The following is a 21,969-nucleotide window of genomic DNA, read 5'->3' on the forward strand; positions in this document are numbered from 1 at the left end:
CTCCTTTTAGTAGACCTTGTACCAGTGAACTGTACCGTCATGAAACTGTACCTTTTCCTATGCAAACTCCTAATAAAGTCTTCAATCAATCAATCAATCAAAGCACAATTAAGCTCAAAGAAGAACAATATTAACACCAAGGCAGTGTCATAAACAGTAGTTTTGCAAGTTTATTAAGGACATGCAAAGAGACCAAACCACACTGCATGACCTGGTAACATGTGAGACATGACTGTTGTACAGTAGGCAAGATAAGACAGATAGGCCTAGAAAACGTGATGATGACAGATGCAGTACAAACAGTATGCTTGCTTAGGCATACAGTTTCATGAAAACAAACACATGCTATCTATTGTCCATGATTACATAGCAGCTTGTAACCTATAGTTTACATAGCAGCTTGTAACCTATAGTTATAAGATTATATACAGTAGATAGATCTGGTGTGGCCTGCCTGGGAAAGCCATGGGAATATGACTGTATGCTGTAGTTGCATGGGTAGATGTAGTGTAGCAGAGCACACTTCTGCTGGATGTGTTGATATTGTCTTTGTAGCCATGTTACTATGCATTGCAGTAGTAACAGGCTAGTAGCAGGAGAGCACTTTACAAAACCCACTGCCTACAAGCAACACCATCTAGTTGTTCTCAATTTTGCAGGATGGGTACCCCCAGGGGGTCGAAAGCTAAATAATTGATATTTAGGATCCAAATCAGCCTTTATGGGTCTATATATAATATACATGGAGCCTTATACAGATCAACTAAGTTCCATTTTACACACCATCTGTCAACACCATCAGAGTTTACTTTTTTGATTGAATACTTTATTAGCATTTCGCTTAGGAATAGCACAGGACAGTAAAGTTCAGAATCAGATACAAGGTCTACTAATAGGATTTATAAACCCAAGAAAGCACTATACTATGGCTTGTTCACATTGGGGTCCTTTTGTTAAAAAAAAGTGACAGTGGCATAAATGCATATCAAACTAGGGGTCTTTTAAATTAAAACTCATCTACAGCCTTATATGAAATCAACTATTGCATGAAGAGGTCAGCCATCTACACAATACAATGCCATGGCAACATTATGCAACCACTGGCAGCTGGCTCACATATCTAGCTGGCTTCAGATTGAGCAGCCTGCAGGAAGTATGTGAGCACAGCAGTGGTGCGAATGGGGAGGGTTACATGTATGGCTTTGTTTGACTGTAGTATGCTGCTGCTGCTGCTGCAGAGGGGCTGGAACTAGATGCATGCCATGCATGCAATGCAATGCAGCACGTCCAATTCCAAGTAATGCATGGATGCATGCTATTTGACATTCGATTCCAGGTCAAGTGCACGTTTCTAATGTATAATTCAAGATACAGATGACATAATAACGCCGTGTCATGTCCAGATTGTTTATGCTTTGGAGATCTGGGACAAGCAACCCAAACAAGGACACACAAGTAGTCCTACTGACTGTACAGCAAAAAAGCGTCTCCCACAGCTGAATGTACCGTCTCAAAAAAGCCTTTTTTCAAACCAAATTCGGCTCACACACATAGCTGACAGACATTTGCTCCGAACACGAGGCGAGCAGCATGTGAAAAATAACAGCGTTTGACAAATAGAGAGCAATGAGCATGCATGCAGGGCTGGATATCATAACGGTGCTTTACCTCAGCTGTTCGCCCGTAACGAGAACCTCGGCCATGCGCTCCAACTCGGCAGCCTTCTTCTGCATCGTGTTACCGATCCCGTCCATCTCTCTGCATTCATCATGGGCAAAACAACAAGAGACGAGATCATGTCAACCGTTTGGAAATTGGTCATTTAACAAACTGCTAGTGTAGTAAGCCTATATATGCATCGAACACTGCAGAACAAATGCTGAAATATGTTATGAATCCTGCACAAAATGATCATGCAAACAGAGACAGACACACTATAGCTTACCCTGCAAGCACCATGGATGGAATAGACAATAATTATTTGTTGGATTATTCCATTCCAGCAAATGAATGGAACAATGCACTGCACTGACTGAGAAGAAATGACAGCAGAGAGAGATGTGCCAAATGCCAACAGCTCCACCAACAGCAGCCAAAATAATCCGTTCAATTTCTCTTGAATCCCAGACAAAATATGTCCAACCACCAACCATGCAATTCGGCCTAATAATAATAATCACACGGCTCTTGCTGGCTATACTTTTTCAGACAACAGATGATGATGACTGATAGTTTAAGGATTTTTAGCGATACGGTCTGCTCCTACAGGCATGTTGTTTTTCTCACTACTCTACACGTTTGATGCACGGTCGGTGCAGCCTTGCACAGTACACAACCACCATGACGTCACTGGGGGGCGTTGACTGGGGGGCGAGGCCGAAATATTTGTGGTAGACAGTAACCTCGCCTCACCAGGCTTTCCTGAGAGGTAGACAGTGGTTCTCAACCAGTGGTCTGGGGACCACCAGTGGTCCATGGGGGGGTTCCAGGCGGTCCCCAGCTAAATGATGGAGAGTTAATAACCAAATGGATCCTCATAGATCTTTAGATTATTTTTAAACATCTGCATTAGGTAATTTACAAGAACTTTACCCGATTCAATTCAAAGGAGCTTTATTGAAAACTTGATCAATACTGATCAATGTTGGCCTCTCTCCTATATGGTACCAACATTATTTACAGTATGTTATTAATTATGGACAAAATCTTATGCAACGACAGCAAAATATTCTTGGGTCTGAGAGGCTAAATGTCATCAAATGGTGGTCCGTGGCTCAAATGCCGAATAAATAATTAATGGACCTTGATATGAACATTTTTGAAAACCACTTGTAGATAAAATACACATTGCAACTAATATGTTCAATCTTCATTCAATTACAGTATTAAACCAACTCCAACAGAGATGCTGAAGTCATCTATTGTTGTTCATTCATTGGCTTTAAGCTGTATGTCATGATTGTTATAAATAAAGATCTGTGAGAAGTGTTTTTTTAATAAATTACTGTATTTCCTGTTTTTATCTAGAACGTCTATTTACCAAAATAATGGTTCATGCGGGCATTTCCCAACATTTCCCATCACACACATAATCCTTGTTGTTGAATCCTTACTTATATAGACTACCTATAATTACCTATAATTACCTACATTGTTGATCCATGACATGTTTTGTTTCTAAAGAACTTAAACCAGAAGAACATAATATTAAATAACAGTTATAATGAGCTAAAACCATAGAGGCTAAAACGTCTTTTATTGTGAAATTTGAGAACAAACTTCAAACGGAAGTTTCGTCATAGTTGTGAACACTGCTGCTGCGGGAGATTTGATAAGTGTGCGACTGGCGAACTGGAGAACTTTGATTTTATATGATTTTATCCATATTTTATCGTAATACGGTGGTAATTACCTAAAGAAGAGATGGACCGATACGTGTTGGTTGTCTATTTTAACCAGAAAGAGGAACACGAGCCGACAGACGATCTTAAACGTAAGCTTCTTTCCCTGTTCAGGCTAATGGTGAAGCTAACAGCTATACAGTCTGACACAACACGCCTCACTATCACAAGTTACCACTCTTTGTTATTAATAATTGTTTATTAATTGTTTGATTGTAAACATTAGTTATTCGAAATGTTTTTCAGAAGAGAGAGGGAGAGAGAACATCATCTGTTGACTGTTGCAACTTTCACATAGAACATACTGTGAGGTGTAAACAAAGTTATGTAGCAGCTGCTGGGAAAAAAAAATGCTGTTGGTGGATACTATACCAACTTTTTATGCACATGTCATGTACATGATGCTCTTTTTATTCTCTCTTCACTCTTTCTTTTAAAATGTGTTTTTGTTTATTGTAGGGTGACCATATTTTCAGCCACTCAAACCGGGACGCAAAACACTGTTGCCTAAAACTGGGACCCTAAAAGCAATGCGCACGTTACCGCGCACGCGCGTGCCCATTCTCTAACGTTCGTGCACGCGCGCGCACGCACCACAGGGTTGCAAACAGGCAGTGAGTGATTGACAAACAGGCTCAGTGTTGAATTCAGACACGCAATGAATTTCTTCCTTTTTTCTGATTGGTTAGGTGAGCATGTTTTCACGAAAAGAACATGATAAATGTCTATGCAACCACTGAAAACAGCTACTATTATTTTAATTCTGGCGAAAACCGGGACAATTTTGTAGTGAATGTTGAAAACCGGGACATATTAGTGTTTTAGAGATATTTGTCGGGACACCGGGACACGTAGCTTGAAAACGGGACTGTCCCGGGTAAAACGGGACGTCTGGTCACCCTATTGTTATCATCTATATGCGTTGTCTGAAAGAAGCCAACCCAAAATAAGTTTACTCTTGCACTCCTGTACACAAGATGAGAGAGAGAGAGAGAGAGAGAGAGAGAGAGAGAGAGAGAGATACATACATACATACAAGACGATATAATATCAGTAGCTCTTCCAACATGCTGAAGGATTAGATCCTAAGACTAAACTAGCTTTCCATCTTTTTAAAGTAAAATAATGCAGACCCGCTTATTTATCAATCAGTTCAACTTCTCAGATGTTTTAGTTTAAAAAGTAAAAATGAATATAATATCCCTTTCAACATTATGACAACAAACAGTGGACTTTGAAAGATGCCATTGCTAGGAATACAGAAATGATTAATTTTTAGTTAAGTCTGTGTCAATATAATAATGTCATGACCTGTCATTGTTTGATCTCAGCTCTGGAGCCTGTCAAGCAGATATTTGACAGACTCAGCTACATATCCTGTCAGCAATCTACAAGAGCTGTGTCTGTATTCCCAGGTAAGAACGACACGCATGTCGTTGGTCTTGATAACTTTTAAGTCTTGGATCAGTTCTCAGGGCTAACAAGTCGTCTATCATGCTTTAACTTTATCTGCAGTGCAATCCCACCAGGGGTCGATTGATTCATTACATATTTTATGTAACTGTAACTGAGAGTGCACAAATGGAACCAAATGGACCCTACAGGTGCATTTGTTTCCATTTGTACACTCTGAGTTATGGTGGTTCTTGAAAATAAAAGTTTGAGTTGAGAACCACTAGTACTAGTGGTCTGGACTCATAATAATGTGCCATATTGTCATAGTAAATCAGTGTCATACATATTCTGAAGAAAACCTGGACACTTGACATTCACCAATTTAGTATTATGATCATCAAAATACCCGTCTGAATATAATGGTGTGAAAAACAGAAAATCTAAAATTTGCCACGAACGAAGGCTTTGCCACAGACATATTTATGACCCCTGAATCCCACACGTGCACATGTTTGTAGGTATGTCACAGTTATTGCATAATCGACTGATGGCAATTATCTTTATATTTGTTTCCATTTGTTATAACATGTTCGTATTACATTTGAAAACATTTTCTAAAAGGCGTAAATAGCAGGGCAATTCCCATTCAGTCATTTCATTGAATATTGTTATTTTTGTCCTGTGCAACTTTGTGTGACAATTAACTGTCAAGTAAAATGTCATGATCATGATAGCTCTACATCAGGGTTCCCCAATAGGCGGCCCGCGGGCCATTTGCGGCCCGTGGGGGGCTACTGTCTGGCCCCCACCAACCCCAGTAATAATGGTGGTATAAGAGCAGCAACAACACTAGTATATCGTCGTTGTTGGGTGGAAACCTCGTATCTCCAAATTTGTACGTTCTTTCAAAAGCAAAGCCCTGCTTCATCATACAAGGCCGTCGCACAAAAGTAGTGAAAACAGCAGCTCTACAAGCACACAACGCCTCGCGGTGCGAGGCGTTGTGTGCTTGTAGATCGGCTGTTTTCACTAGTTTAAATCATTTTTAAAATGATAAATGCAAAACGAACGGTTTTGGACATACAAGATTTTCACCCGACAACGACGATATCTGAACTGTCGCCGGAGTAGCGGGAACGCCACCGTCGCCCCCTGCAATGTTGTGGCCCTCGGCTTGGTACCCTAGACATAATTCGGCCCTTGGGGTAAACTAATTGGGGAACCCTGCTCTACATATTCCTCCTGATCTTCTTAATAATTGTATGTTTTACCAGCTTGTTCTCTGAGCGGAAGTCCATCAGTGCAGAAGTGGTACCTAGCCATCCAGGCCTGCCAGGGAGCAGCTCAGGTAAGATGTTTCAAGCCAATTAATACTATTCATAACTGTTGGAAACATTTCTTTCCCATCGTTCAAACACAGAGGTCATCACCAATCACCATGTTGACTTGTGGTGGACAGTTTTGTCAAACCTCCATTTTTGCCAGAGACAATAATATTACCACTCACGATATGCCTAATCCACGATTCGATTCAACTTTTGATTCTATAGTCACGATTCGATTTTCGATATAGGATATACTCTTTTTGTAAACCTCCTTTCAGCACTGAGAGCTATATGACTATTAATTCAGGCTATTGTCTTGATTTATAAAGAAAAACACTTGTTTCTCAATAAGTCACTTTTATCTGAATAACAATTGAGAATGAGAATAACAAAAGGTTTAACGTAAACAATATGAACTTTGGGTTTCATGGCCTAACAACTGACATTTTCATGCACGGAAGTGAATCGCGATTCGGGTTGTGGTTTCGATTCACTGACTCGAACGTCAATTTCGGTTCGATTCGCGATTTTGAAGCGGAATCGTGACAGCCCTAACCAGAAACACTAAAGACATTCCCCTGAATGACCATAACAGGTCTGTAACTCTGAGAGTGTACAGATGGAACCAAATTCACCCTTCCGCAGGGATTGACACAAAGGCTTGCCCACCTGCCCCCGGCAGGTAAATAAAACTTTCGGTCAGGTGAAGTTTGCTTTCAGGTTGCCCGACCGGACCAAGTGCTCATTTGAGAGCGGACACAACAGTCTATAAACACAACGCCAGATATCTGTCTAAACACCTGAACGTGGCCAGAGCGCTCGGTCTTCTGGTCTGTGGAATGTAAAATAATAGCACTGTTTACCTATAATGTGCTGTTTTTACTGTTGACACACTTAAAATGTAAAATAACTAGTGTGAAACCATAGACATATTCAATCATAGCTATGTAGATATTTGGATTTGGAAGTATTGAGGTACAGTATGACTTTTTTATCGCACAGACCCAGAAAGTAAAGAAATATGTGTTAAATTGAGCGTTTTAAAATCTTACCAAATCTTAAACGGACGATTTACTTTTCGGGCAAGTGGGCATGACCTTTGGGCAAGCAGAACATGACCTGTACTTGCCCGACGGGCAAGTGCCTCTGAGACCTTAGTGTCAACCCCTGCAAAGGCTTACGGATCCATTTGGTTCCATTTGTACACTCTCAGAGGTCTTTGAAAGTAAAACATTTGAGAACCACTAGTACTAGTGGACTTGTAATGTTCCATAGTGTCGTAGTAAATCAGTATCCTTCATATTCTGAAGAAAAGCTGGAATCTTGACATTCAGAAATTGGGTGTTATTGATCAAAATAAGAACATTATAATGGTGTGTAAAACAGAAAACCGATCATATTTGCCATATACACAGACATATTTTTCTGTGTACTGACATATTGATGACCCCCGTTTTAAACATTACAAGTTCTGGAGCACACATCGTAATTTGAAAAATAAATACGTCCACTTTTTTTTCTCCCCTGCACTGCAGAACATAAATGTGACTTAACTTTTGATCATAGTTTTGTAGCTCAGAGTGGGAGGAGCTTGAGGCAGACCCCCAGAAGAATGACAGTGAAGACGCCAGCCCTAACGTCATGGAGTCATGTTTACGATCTCTGAGCGATCAAGAGGGACAGGAACATGATGACGAGCAGCCAACACTGACAGAGTGAGTGTCCTATTGTGTCCTAAGCGTGTGCTTCTTTTTCTTTTTAATCTAAAGTAGCATTCACAAGTAGGCTGCCAGTAGGCCAAATAACTACTTCCATTACTATTTTTATATTTCAGACTTTTTATACTTTGTGAAATATTTGTCATTTTATAATGGACATCCACAAGGCTCGGGTTGGCCTGAAAGCCTTTCCCAAATTTGGAATCATAATACACATCACGGCTCACAGGCGACTGACATCACATGTTGGCCACATGAAGTCCGAGCAGAGGTCATCAGTCATCGCCATGTTGGCTTGTGGTGGAAATCTTTTGTCAAAATTATTTTTTTGCCACGGCTGAGTGGACAATACTATTACCAGAAACACATAAAGAGCTAGCCCTGAATTTCCATAACAGTTCTGTAACTCTGAGAGTGCTCAAAATAAATTTGGTTCCATTTGAACACTCTCAGAGTTAAGGAGGTCCTTGCAAATAAAACATTTGAGAACCACTAGTAGTACTAGTTGGACTCCTATGAAATAGTGTCATAGTGTTGTAGTAATTGTGAAGAAAACCTGGAGACTGAAACAATCATTGTTAAACTGTTACATTATTTCTCCATGGTCCTCAAGGGGCTTCACATGATAAAGATGGATGTCTTTGTCAAACAGGTTGTTTGAGGAGGCAGCGGAAGGACTACACCAGCTGTCAGACAAACTACCAGCTCCAGGTACAGTAACAATTAGATCAACATCTGAACTATTTTCAGGGACTTTGTGAATGCGGATTCTGATGGTCAAGATTTGATATGTCAGATTACTTGGTTCTTAGACAAACAAGCACACACATTCTTGTTTTAAATTTTATAGAACATAACCTTTACTGTAAAACAAGTGGATAATTTGATTCCGTCAGTTGCTACATGGCTCCACCTAGTGGACATAGAAAACATTTCACCATGCACACTAAAGCTGTAGGGATCTTTTTTTGTAGACCAATCCAGACATTACCTCCACCACCATGGGATAAATTGGTAAAATTATCTCCGTAGCAAACAAAGACCTATGATTTGTCTAGGTAGGTAGTGACATTTATATGTGGCATGCAATTCAGCAACTCAAGTTCACATTAAGCATAGATCAAATATAGTAGCAGTTACAGTAGGCTATACGTCAACAATTATGCCTGCAAATTTGGTATTTCTTTGTGCAGCTCATCATACATTGTAGAATTATGCAACACAATAAACAAATATGTCTGTGGGGGAGGGGGGGAAGAGATAGAGAGAGAGAGCATAGCTGATCTACAAGCATTAGTTGTGTGCCAGTGCTGATTTTGACATAAAATTATGATTTAGTGACAGTCGTCAAGTAAATAAAAAAAAATAATATATATAAATTAAAAAGTAAAATGATAGCTTCATTTTTATTTAGGTCTTATTTAGTTTTCTTTTCGTCAGTGAAAAAAGGTAGTCGACTGACATCCTTCGTCATAGTTAAGTCAACAAAATCAACACTGTTGTGCGCTAAGAAGAAGTTGCTTCTTTCTCCCATGGTGTTCCCAGGTAAGGCCCTGTTGGACGTGCTGGTTCTGGGCTGCACTGAGAACTCTCCTGGTCTGAAAGATCTGCTGCCTCTGATGGGAGCCCTCAAACACATGGCCTGCTGGCACGCTGCCAAGACGTCCGTTATCACACAACATGCTAATGGGTAAGGAACCGAAACATGGATATTTGCTTTATCACTTGTCTTGTACCGTACACATATATACTGTCCTTGAAATGCAGACATCCGGTAATGCAGTGGCTTTCAACACTTTTCATATCAAGGTCCATTATATATTCAGCTAACTGTTCCGCCATTTTATGAAATTTAGCCGCCGACCCAAATTGTTTTGTTATCGTTGGATATGATTTTGTCCACAATTCCATGCTGTATTGATGTGATGCCATAGCAGAGAATAGAGATAACAGAAAAATGATAAATAACAATTATTCTACATTCTGTAATATTGTAGACTTCTTGTAAATTAAGTAAAGCAGATGATAAACAATAATTTAACTCTTGAGAGTGTAAAATGAAACCAAATCCATTTGGTTTCATTTTACACTCTCAAGATTTAAAGATCTATAAGGGTCTAATTTGGTTACCAACACTCCATCATTTAGCTTGGGACCGCCTGGAACCCCCTCAAGGACCACTGGTGGTTCCTGGACCACAGGTTGAAAACCACTGCTGTAGTGTATTTCTAAATGAAATGCTGTTTCACAACCTCTGACAAAAACATTGCCTCAGTCTCACTTGTATTATGTATGTTTTACCATTAGGGGGAACTGTAGAGCTGTATAAGAGTAAATGTTAATATTATGCAATGTTATACACATACTGTATATAAGGCTATAAGAATAACTCTGACCGTCTGTGTACAATACAATTGTGATACAACATTTATTTTTTAAGGACACTTACTTTAACTCTTAATTCCTCACTCTAAAACACAACATTTCTATGAAATCACACACTTTAGATTATTTATTATTTTTTGCTTTTTTTTCTCTTTAAAAAATATATAGTTTATAAAGCTTGGCTAGATAGGAAGTCATAAGAATGAGTTGTCAATGCCTCTGGTGGATGAATTTGTTAATGCTCTATACCAGGGGTTCTCAAACCTTTTTAGGCCGTGACCCCTAAAATAAACATATTTGAACTGGGGACCCCCACCCTGACAAGCACTTGGAATTGTAGGTATTACATTTAATGTGACTCGGTTCCGCAGATAAATATTGTGAAAATAGCAGATCTACATGCTAACAACAACGCCTCGCAACGCGAGCATGTAGATCGGCTATTTTCACAATGTTCGCCTCTTGCTTATAATATTTGACAGTTTGGGCAGTCCTGTCAAATATTCGACTATTCAAATACTTTGAGGTCGAATAATTCGAATATTCGGGGGGGGGGGGGGGGGGGGCACGGCGGTGCATTCGGTGGACGCTGTGGGCGTGTTCTCTCCTCCGCGTCATCAGCGCCCATACCTCTTGGTGGGGTTGGCGAAAGGTCCTTTCTGTGTGACGTTTACATGTTCTCCCCGTGTCTACTAGGGTAGGTACCCTCACAAAAAAAAAAAATGCAGTAATCCTGGTCTCTATAATGCCTCCCCCTGGCCAGCCTGGGGGCCTAATAATAATGTGTTATAATAATAACGTGTTCCTAACTTCCTACCAGGGAAACTCCCCCGTTAGGTGATAAAGAAGAGGCTTGCTCACTCCTCATGCACTGAAGGAAGCATGAGCTCAGTTCGGGGCCCTCCCCAGGTTGGCAGAGGGAGAGTAGCGCCCAGGATTACAGTTTAGGCATTGGCACTGGGTGAAAAATGGTTCAACAAAAATCATGGGATAATTATTTTTATTAAATAAAACGAGGGAAAAAAACAACAACTATCAGATCTATTGGTGACCCCTCTGTAATCTTTTGCCCAGGTGGCAGAAAGTGGCGTCCTACCTGAGTGCTAATGTGGTGGAGCCTGTTGAAATGGACAGCTGTATCAACCCCAGGGAGGTGTGGAGAGGAGGCCTGCTTATCAGGGAGAAAAAGGTAAGGGCATCAGAGAGGTGTGTGTGTACTGTATGTGTGATAGAGGTGTGGCTATGTGTGTAAAACTATGGGTGTGCTCTTATTAGGGATGTTAATCGACGCATTATTGGCGAATCGACGCGTCGCGGCCGAAAATCGACGCGTCGATCGACTTTTTTCACTTTTTTTTTTTTCGCTAAGCAGCAGCTGAGAGGAGAGCAGCACAACGGCGCATTACTTTAAACAACACAACGTATGCTGCACCCATCAGAACTTGCATCAAAGCCCTAATAATAATGATAATACATAATTGCTCTTCCTTGTTAGCATGGAGTCTGTTCTCTAGAGACTAGAAGCGGAGTGACAATAAGTCCATGGAACGTGCGGGAGCGCTGACCGCTCGCTCTCATATATCCCCGGGGTGTCGCATTAACGTTAACGACGAGTAGTGTGGTTTGTGATCATCGCACACAACGGCAGCGAGCTTTCGTGTCAAGCGTGCATGCAGAAGCAGGAGGTAAACAAAAGCATCCAGTCCATAGAGTTGATACAGTCAGGCAAGTCAGCGCGCACTGCTATGACGCGCACATCAGCCCGGTCCAGCAGTGTTTCTCAACCAGTAGTCCGCGGACCTGACTAGCGCCGCATGCATGCGAATGCACAACACATGCAGGCATGCACTCGTCTCCGACACAGACACACACACACACACACACACACACACACACACACACACACACACACACACACACACACACACGGTCCTCTCACATATGGAAAACATTAACGCTTATAACGTTTTTGAACGATTAAAACCTTTTTTGGGGGAAAAACTTTTGAAAAATAAAGAAATATATATATTTTTCGATTTTTCGACAAGTACTTTTTGAGTCGCGGTGAGCGTGAGTCGATCGACGCGTCGATTTCCGATTTTTTTTCACATCCCTAGCTCTTATAAACAATCGGAAGAGTCGATCACAAGACATGTTGAAGAGTATCATTGGATACTCGGGACGGCTGTGGCTCAGGAGGTAGAGCAGATCGTCCAATGATCCGATGAGTCGGTTGGTGCCAGTTTGCCACCATTGGTGTGTGAATGTGGGAAGTGAGGAAGCTGGCATCGACTGTTCGCCGCTCCACCTCCCAATGTATGAACCATTGTAAAGCGCTTTGAGCACTTGGAAAAGCGCTATAAAAATGCAAGTAAAAAAAAAAAAAAAAGCTATTCATTATCATTGATTTTCTGTATGCAGTGGTTCACAACCTTTTTACACCAAGTAAAAAAATATCTGTCTCTCCAAGTACCACCATAATAACTGATGTTAAAATACAGCTGGGTAGACCCACCTAGCCTGGTTAATAAACCAGACCGCACAACACCATAGACTAGGCTGGCACCGCCAGGCAAAGACCCACCCCATCCTATTCAGCTATGCACAGTTAACACTGGAGGCCAATTTATTCCTTGAATTCATTTGTTTTTGTTGCATTCCTGTATGTCTGTGAACTTCCCACGCAAATGACGCTAGCATAGTCGCCTAGTCTACTGCAATTGCAACATCGCTGCTTCTGCCAAGACTATCAGTGGGTCTAATAAGCAGTACAACTGATGATATTTCTAGTGTGATTAATCCGTTCTTCTGTTAACGGCTAGGTGTGCTGTCATGCTCATTTCAGCATGGCTGGAGAGCGTATTTCTACCAATTGCTTGGTCAGAAGAACTACCTGTAGTACAGTGTTTCTCAAATGAGGGTAAGTGTACCCATAGGGGTACATGTAGCACTAGGGGTATGCGGGGGTACTGAAGGGGGTACGTGAGAAAAAACTAGAAAATGGGAATATGTGATAAAACATTAACAGACGTTTTGTGAACCTGCTCATTTGTAAATTTGTTAAACTAAATTACATCAATACCTTGATTAATACAACTGTTATTGAATCGAAAGCAATGTTTATTTGCCATTATGCTGTTTTATTTGGAACATATTGGCATGGAAACTGGACTTATCTCTATCTACAATTTGAAACTGACAGAACGGTGCATTCGACATACAGACGACCCAAAGCAGTCCAATTGGCTAGGACTGATCACGTGGCACACGGAGTTCTTAACCGGAAGTGCGTCCGGCGGTCAAATATGTCCGACCGGAAACGTGCGCTGCGGCACAATAGTTCCGCCACAATAGTTCCCCCCCCAAAAAAATCTTTTTTTTTAATTTTTTTTTTTTTTTTTTCAAAAAACTTTTATTTTTTGAAAAAAAAAGTTTTTTAATAAAGAAGCGGGCGTGGACTCTAGATGTGAGCGGCCCGAAGGGTCGCGAACCTCTAGTAATGTACATTTTTCTAAGCAAAATGCTGTAGTCAGGGGAAGGGGTTACTCGCCCTCAGAAATCAGTATAAGGCGGTACTGCAACCAAAATAGTTTAAGAACCACTGCTAGTATATTCTAAATATTTCACTCCACTTACTTACTTTTTTGGGACACTCCTCTGAGTACCTCTACCACCAGAGGCGGGCTCAAGTACCACCAGTGGTACTAGTACCACAGGTTGAGAACCTATAGTATGCACGCTTTTACCAAAGCAGCAGACTGTCAGTGATGGGATGGTGTTTTCTACTGGTGTTTCAGTCCAAGCGTATCAAAGGGTGCGTTCGGAAATGCGCACCGGGTGTGTGCTCAGTGTAGTGAGTGCCTAAACCTAACCCTAATCCTAACCCTAACCTCAGTAAAACTATGCCTAACCCTAACCTAAACCTCAGTAAAACTATGCCTAAACCTAACCATAACCCCTAACCCTAACCACACCCAGGGCGCATTTACGAACGCACCCTTTGATACACTCTGACTGAATCACCAGCAGAAAACACTCTCCCATCAGGGATTCCAATAATGTAGATAACTTCAAGCAAAAAAAAAGAAAAAAAGTTGAGTTTTAATTAAAGCTATTTGAGAAGCAAGTTGAAATAGGAACCCCTCCATCCTACTCTACACACTTCATCCTGCATAAGAGAGGCCCTGAATAGAGGGCATGGGAATGAGCTGTGTTTATAGCAGCTACTTAGGATGAAGGGTTCTCTGAGCGACCCAGGCCTAGGATCTAGGCTCAGAGAGAGGCTATGGAGAGGACAGAGTTCCCTCTAGATTCTCAGTAGCAATGGGACTATCAATGGGAGCAAGACACATTCTCAGCTCAGGGACCCGGACTTAGTTATCAGTCCAGTTCTCCTGATGAGTTTCTTTTACTGTTTCAGTAAAACAATAAAATAAAGTTTGATATAGATAACAGTGGCTGGCCCAAAGTATAATGTGAATACTATAAGGCGGATGACTTGTGTGAAACACTTTCTCCACTGCCAATAGAATATAATGGGACTAGTATAGGCACTGTAACCATTTCAAATGAATACAATTTAAATTTGTAGTATGGAAATACATTATAACTTATTATACAATTGGGGTGGTTGTACTTAGTCTCCCTGCTCTTCTATTGAGACATTTAGATTGGATGGTTGAGCTGAGATCTGAAACCCTTCATAAAATGTTAACACAAATCCAATATTATAATTGGCTAATGGGAGATCCGACCGTCGGGCGGACCACGTCATCCCGCTCATGGTGCTTCTTCTTTTTTCGTGTATCATCGCTATGACTCGGCCATAATAACCATATAATGGGGTTCCCAATGCATTTATGCCCAAATATGGAGTGTGTTGTCTAACCGTCCTGAATGTGTCATCATGGCATCATGCACAAACAAATCTGTCAGCTCTATACAGTATATAGGCGCAAAAGGGGAAATGCCCATATACTGTATGGGCATGGAACAAGGGCTGACGAATACAGAGAGGTCTTATATCACTTTGATCGGCGGTGCAACATGGTGTGAGGGCTGCTACTAGTGTATATACTGTATATTTTCAATGTGTGAACGATTCAGGGAATTCATTAACCCATTTAGGCCTAGAATTATTGAATGCTTTAACCAGTGAAAAATAGCAGATATACAAGCTCACAGCGCGGCACTCGGTGCCGCGCTGTGAGCTTGTAGATCTGCTATTTTTGAAAAAGTCGTGAAAATATGTGCAAATCTTTGAATATATGTATTTTCAAAGCGAACGTTTAGTAACTCAAATTTTGCTTCTGGGTGGTCCCTGGAACTAGATATTTTGAAATGGGGGTCCGTGGCCAAATAAATATCATTTTGGGGGTCCTTCACATGAAAAGGTTTGAGCACCACTGACATGGTAGTCTCTCAAGAACAGACTAACTGAGCTCCAGTTGAAGTGAAAAGGACCTTTTCGTTGACGATGGCTGGCCAGATTGCTGACATAGAAACATAGGTTTTCTCCAAAAATCTTAGAAGGATTCAAAAGACACTTATAGAATCGGGTCAGAAATTCTAATTTTCACGATTTTTCAAAAATAGCAGATATACAAGCTCACAGCGCGGCACCGAGTGCCGCGCTGTGAGCTTGTATATCTGCTATTTTTTTTTATATTTAAAGCATAAAATATTGCGTCATAATGTGTTCAGGCCTAAATGGGTTGTTCCACTGACAGCGTGCATAACACATTTGCTGCGGATTTAACCAGTAGTTTTCAAGATTAATGGTGGACATACATAGACAGACAGACCCTCTTCTGGAATGGCTTGTCTCCTACAAGCCATGCGGTAAAAAGACACTGCATCACCGCCTCTGTTACTGGTGAGGGAATAAATTACCTCTCCAATGTTTCCTGTTTCCCTTCATTTAATTTAATTTCAATTTCATTGAATTTGATCAAATATAATACTTAGGGACAAATTCCATCTTGTGGTAGGTCCAGCATAATGTGTGTTCATAGAAAATATGCACCGTCAACATGTGCTTCTGTATTTAATCTACCACTGTGGCACCAAAGGTACTGTAAATTTGTGGATGATAAATCTTCTGTCTTAACTAGTCTCGATCATCTCTAACATTCGTATGTGGGTCAATTTGTACACCCTCACGCCAAGAGTTTTACTGTGTACAACGCAAAATTAAATAAGAAGACGAATAAAAAGCAAAGCTTACATTGCAATCAACTCCACTGCATCATGGATAAGTGTTCTAAATTAATGCCTCCGGCCACTCCTGCTGTCCTGCATCTCGCTGTCATGATGCTTTGAGGATGCAGCTTAGGCGAGTACAGAAGTTCTCCTTCAGTAAAGTGACCTTTCCTAAGGTCCTCCTAGCTCTGAGAAGGGAACAGGCTCTGGCCGTCTTGTCAGTTGAAGGCTTCACAGTGGGGAAGTGACGGAAGAAAAGAGAATTCCCAAGTGGATATACTGTAGGATGCCTGAGAACACTCGACACCTCTCTAAAGCTTGTGCACACGCGTTTGTATCTCATCTAATGAGTTTGGTGTGTCCTTGTGTGTCAGCATGAGAACACAACTACACTACTGCTGTGTGATACGTGGCATGACATTAAAGTGTGTGCTTGTGTGCGAAGTGCCTACGTGTGAGAAAACGGTTCACTGTGCGGCATAAGAAGTATGACTTTACTGTGTGTGTGCAACTTAGTCTTTACAAAAGGCACTCGCCGGTGTTCTGCAGAATAACAGCTGTTGGCTAATAGCAACTAAAGGAGTTCTTGAATTGTGTTCAATAAAATGTGTACAATTATCCACACGTTGGGCTGTATAAACAAACATCTCTGCGATTAAAAACACAATGAACACACAAATGAAAATTCGCAACTTTTTTGTATTGTCTCTCTCCTGTGTGGGTGTGTGCTTACATGTGTATTTGGCCATACTCCTGCCTCAGTGTGTGTCAGAGCTGCAGTTTGATGGCTTCTCTCTGTGTTCTACGGACGGCCCTGGTCTCCTGCAAACCCCCAACAACACCGCAGACCACAAACTGCACTCTGAGGTGAGTCTGAAGTCCTTCACTATTGCCTTGCATCTGTTTCTCCCAAGCCAGACCATCATTTCGACTTGGCATCCTTTCACACATCAAAGCTATAGTGTGTATCATAGACATAGAAAGGTAGACGCCTGCTTCGGCTCTGGGGCATATGCTCACAGGACTCGGCGACCGGACGTTTCCGGTCATTCCCAGTTCCCACTTCCACATGCGTCACAGAAAACGGAAGTTGGTATGCCAAGCAAGTGGGGGCGGGTCTTTTCGTATGCAGCCTCTAAGAACAGCTGAGCCGCACAACATCGGAACTGGATGGAGACATGCCCATGAAGCTCTGTTGAAAGTCACGGAAAAGACACGCTGTGATTGGCCAGTAGTCACTTTGACTGGGAGTGTGGTCTCCGGCTTCCAGTTGTTGCACGTCGCTCCAATGAACTGCAGAGGAGGATGAGGCATCTAGCTTTTTATATCTGTGGTGTGTATAGCATTGATGTACAGATTTTTGGTGTTTTGATTGTTTCGATTTTTATTGATTTAATTGAATACTGTAGGTTCTTGGTCTACCTACGTTTTTAGATGACTATTTATATGCATTTGATGTATTACCTTGTGCTGTCCTTGCCTGTGGTAAGTCTGCCAAATGCCTAAATTGTAAATTGTAATTGTAGATGTGCACTGCACAGTTATATTCACAGACGCCACAATTAATATGCAGATCGAGCAGGTCATAAAAATTAACATTCTGATTAATAGCGGATGGGTGAAACGTTACATAATTAACACCTTCTAAGCCTGGCCGTACTCCCTCGGACTTCCTACTGGGTCCCATCAGCCACGCCGTCTATTCCCGGACTTTTGATATAAATTATAATAAAAAAAAAAAAAAACATCGGAAATTCTTCTCTGTGTCTTTTTGGAGCGATCTGAAAGGGTTAATATGCTCTGACAGTCATTTTCTGGTGCTGGGTGTGATACTCCTAATATCCAGCAGGCCACGCCGTTGACTCACATTCTGGATGGATGGCTGGCCAGGAGGAGCCTCATCCTCTCCCCAGTGTTGAAACTCAGCAAGAAGCTCAAACAAGATGGCTGGTCTTTGTCTCTGTTCGTGGATCGCGGTTTCAATCACGTTCGGGCGCCGCTTCTCTATCGCTCCTTTCCCTGCTTCGCCGCACGTAAACGAATGGAATTGATCTCCCCTCCGCCTCGCCAAAGTAAGATCGCCGACCTCTGCAGGATGAATATGTACGCTGTGTCGAGCACTCCAGTACGTGTTGTTATCATGTGGGCTTTGTTTTTTTAAAACATGTTTGTAAATAAATGGCTTATTTCTTCGGCGCTACCTCTGTTCAGAGGGTTCTGCCGCGGCTTGCAACGTGTTAAGGAGGAAATTATTAATTTTGGAAGTCCATGACCACGTTCTTCTTTTTTTCCCTGTCCACTGTCATGTCCACTAACATTAGGCTCATTAACGCAGAGTGCACAATGCGCATGTCTGCACGAGGCACAGCAGCCTTTAAGACCTGAGAGCTTGTTTATCTGCTATTTTACTGGTTAAAGCATAAAATCATGGTTAAATTGGTTAAACAAATCTAGATTTACACCGATGCGTTCCCCGTCTGAACGGGTTTAAATCCCCTTCCTTGCCAACAAAACAGGATCAGTAAGGATCTAATGTAAATGTTGGCCTGGCGGAGATCTGCGCTCAGAAGAGCACACTTTTTAAAGTTAAATACTGTGGTTGTAGGCTCATTGATTATAGTTGAAACGGTCTTTAGCCTAGGCTACTTCACTGGCCACCAGTGACCATTTCATTCACCACTTTGAATGCAATGAGTGCACGTTTTACTGCAAGTTTAGTAGTAGTAATGAAATACACGACGGGTATCTGTTGAATGATTGTTTCCCACTACTCTGTAAACCCCTGAGGGGTGCTTTAACGCCAGAGTGTACATAATGTAACCCAATGGACCCGTGATGCATGTGTACACTGACAATGTTTCCTGCAGGTACGGCATGTGATTTAATTTAGTCTGGAGGGAGTAAGTGATATTTTCTTTTGTGAAATTGGAGTTAAATGTTGTGATAGTATTCACGCTATTGTGTGTTTGTTCAGAAACAACTGTTTGTTTAACAGAAATGCATTTTTATATTGGGATACCAATTGTATCCAATCAGGAGAGAGACCTCATGCAGGATACAGGATGTAAACAATTAAATGGGAAGTGATAGAGATGAACAGACACAAACTGTGACTGGAACACGATAACATTGAAGCAGATAAATGGGTACTCTCTCCCAATTGGATGAAATTGGCAACCCACCTGAAAATGTACTTCCTGTTTATTAAAGAGCTGGAGAGTCAGGAAGAACCCTGATTCTGGACAAACACTATTGCAACTTTATTATACAACTTTTTCACTTTGCTCAAAACTAAAAATATCACTTAGACTACCTTTTAAGAGTGTGTGTGTGTGTGTGTGTGTGTGTGTGTGTGTGTGTGTGTGTGTGTGTGTGTGTGTGTGTGTGTGTGTGTGTGTGTGTGTGTGTGTGTGTGTGTGTGTGTGTGTGTGTGTGTGTGTGTGTGTGTGTGTGTGTGTGTGTGAAATGAGATCTTGTCTAACTATGAGTGTGGCGGCATAGGGCTATAATGAGACTTGTGATGTAGATTAATGACCATAACAATACAAGCACACTGGAGATGCACTTAGGGAATGATACACTGAGTCCACTGGATGCGTGTGCACACACAGTCATACACACAGACATTAAAGACAGTAATGAAAATTCAGGAGCAGCACTTTATAACATTGGCTCATACAGTAGTGGGAAAAAGGTTCTCAAATGTTGTACTTAAAGGGGAAGACCACCCATTTTCAATATTGAAATATGTCATTAATATACCTTAGAGGAGTTGTGTGGAAATAGAAACAAAGTTCCCCCCCTTCTGTGTTGCCTAGAATTGGAGGATTGATTTTGGGGTTTGTATTGTAAAGTACAATGTGTGATGTCATCAAGTTGTAATTTACAATACAAACCCCAAAATCAATCCTCCAGTTCTAGGCAACACAGAAGGGGGGGAACTTTTTTTCTATTTCCACACAACTCCTCTAAGGTATATTAATGACATATTTCAATATTGAAAATGGGTGGTCTTCCCCTTTAAGTAAAAGTAGGACTTTTATACATTTGAAAACGTGTGACATTCTGCATAATGAGTACTTTCTACTTTTGGTACTTTAAGTACCGTACATTTGGATACCAACAGTCCAACGCTTTTGTACTATTACTCAACATTTGGAATACCGGACTTTTACTTGTAACAGAGTTCTACATTGCAGTATTGATACTTTTACTTGAGTAAGAAATGGGAGTACTTTTCCCACCACTGACTACAAGACAAGACATTGTGAAGGGGAGGATGAAGTGTACGTGCATGCGTGACACAACCAATACAACACTGCCTGACACCCATTAGCATTGGAAAATGATGGGTACAGGATGTTCTAATTACTAAATGACACCCACTGCCCGACTTTGCTGCTTTAGAATGTGTGAAATTGAATGTGCAACACATGGGTCATTTTGACCAGTTTTGTAATTTTCAACAACAACAAAAACCCGGATCTCAAGTGCGAAAGTCCAGTATCTTAACCACCAGACCAAAGGGATGGACTGGGGGAGACATTAGACTTTTGAGGCCATCAGACTGTGGCATTGAGTCACTCTGCTACATACAGTATAATGTACTCTAGGATGGGGATGGGACGATAATCGTTGTTTATCGTGAAAACACTCACAATAATCGTATTGTGGAGATTTAAATTTATTGTGAAATTATCCTCCGTCATGCACTGGGATCAATTCACCTTTTATTTGCCAGCTGCATATCCGGTACCATTTAAATTTTAAACCTTCTATAATTGGTAAAACCGACTTGGAAATGACGTACTTGGATGGAGTAAGACATTCCAGTAAATTTACCCCCATTGATTCCGGATGGTGACCCGTTTCGAAACGGGTCACCATCCGGAATGAATGGGGGTAAATTTATTGTTATCACATTTTTGTCTTAGGAATGCGACAAAAAACAAAAGAAATTATTGAACTCTAGTCTCCATGGCATGACTAATCAATAGAAAAAAAATCATTTTGGGGGTGAACTACTCCTTTAATGATAGGACAGTAGACTGGCACGTGGCAACGGTTGTCCAGATCGGGAATCGAACCGGTGACGCTGCCAGGCATCCATGCCTATGTGGCAATGCCTAAGTGGTATGCGCCTGGACCAGTAGACCGGGCGGCGGGCGCCCTGATACAGTCTTATTTTCACTCTCTACCAAATCTCTTAGCCAAAAGATTGCCGATCTACAAGATCACAACGTGTCGCGTTGTGAGCTTGTAGATCTATTTTTTGGCAAATGTTCCGCCCCAGGATAATGGATGTTGGGGGTATTTTGAATATCGCAATAATATCGCAAATTGCAATTTCTTTGGTCACAATAATCGTGACATGACATTTTCATGTCCTCCCATCCCTAGTGTGATTGTGATTCTGTCTGCAGATGGGGTGTGTGTGTGTGTAGTCATCAAAGTGATCGTTTATGTTAGTGTGTGTGTGTGGGAAATGGGACCGCATATGTGAGGCCGCCAGTTATTACAGCAAATTGTTTTTTTTTCTTTCTT

The 21,969-nt window shown here is 41.3% G+C and overlaps 2 protein-coding genes across 2 annotated transcripts in view; one reads left to right on the top strand and one right to left on the bottom strand.

Moving 5' to 3' along the window:
• The window catches only part of deptor (DEP domain containing MTOR-interacting protein), a 61,129-nt gene extending 58,851 nt beyond the window's left edge, over nt 1-2,278 (bottom strand). The window contains exons 1-2 of the mRNA XM_080753235.1: nt 1,946-2,278; nt 1,669-1,758 (exon numbers count right to left, since the gene is read on the bottom strand). Of these exons, the coding sequence (XP_080609361.1) occupies nt 1,669-1,758; nt 1,946-1,959 (104 nt within the window). The 5' untranslated portion in view covers nt 1,960-2,278. The remainder of the gene's footprint in view (nt 1-1,668; nt 1,759-1,945) is intronic.
• A 1,113-nt stretch (nt 2,279-3,391) lies between these two features.
• mtbp (MDM2 binding protein) overlaps nt 3,392-21,969 on the top strand; it is a 69,834-nt gene continuing 51,256 nt past the window's right edge. Inside the window, exons 1-8 of the mRNA XM_080753223.1 lie at nt 3,392-3,493; nt 4,733-4,816; nt 6,071-6,144; nt 7,688-7,836; nt 8,492-8,550; nt 9,385-9,529; nt 11,299-11,413; nt 17,188-17,292. Coding sequence (XP_080609349.1) covers nt 3,424-3,493; nt 4,733-4,816; nt 6,071-6,144; nt 7,688-7,836; nt 8,492-8,550; nt 9,385-9,529; nt 11,299-11,413; nt 17,188-17,292 — 801 coding nt within the window. The 5' untranslated portion in view covers nt 3,392-3,423. The remainder of the gene's footprint in view (nt 3,494-4,732; nt 4,817-6,070; nt 6,145-7,687; nt 7,837-8,491; nt 8,551-9,384; nt 9,530-11,298; nt 11,414-17,187; nt 17,293-21,969) is intronic.

Source organism: Nannobrachium achirus, assembly GCF_963921795.1.
Source record: "Nannobrachium achirus genome assembly, chromosome: 2".
NCBI lineage: Eukaryota > Metazoa > Chordata > Actinopteri > Myctophiformes > Myctophidae > Nannobrachium > Nannobrachium achirus.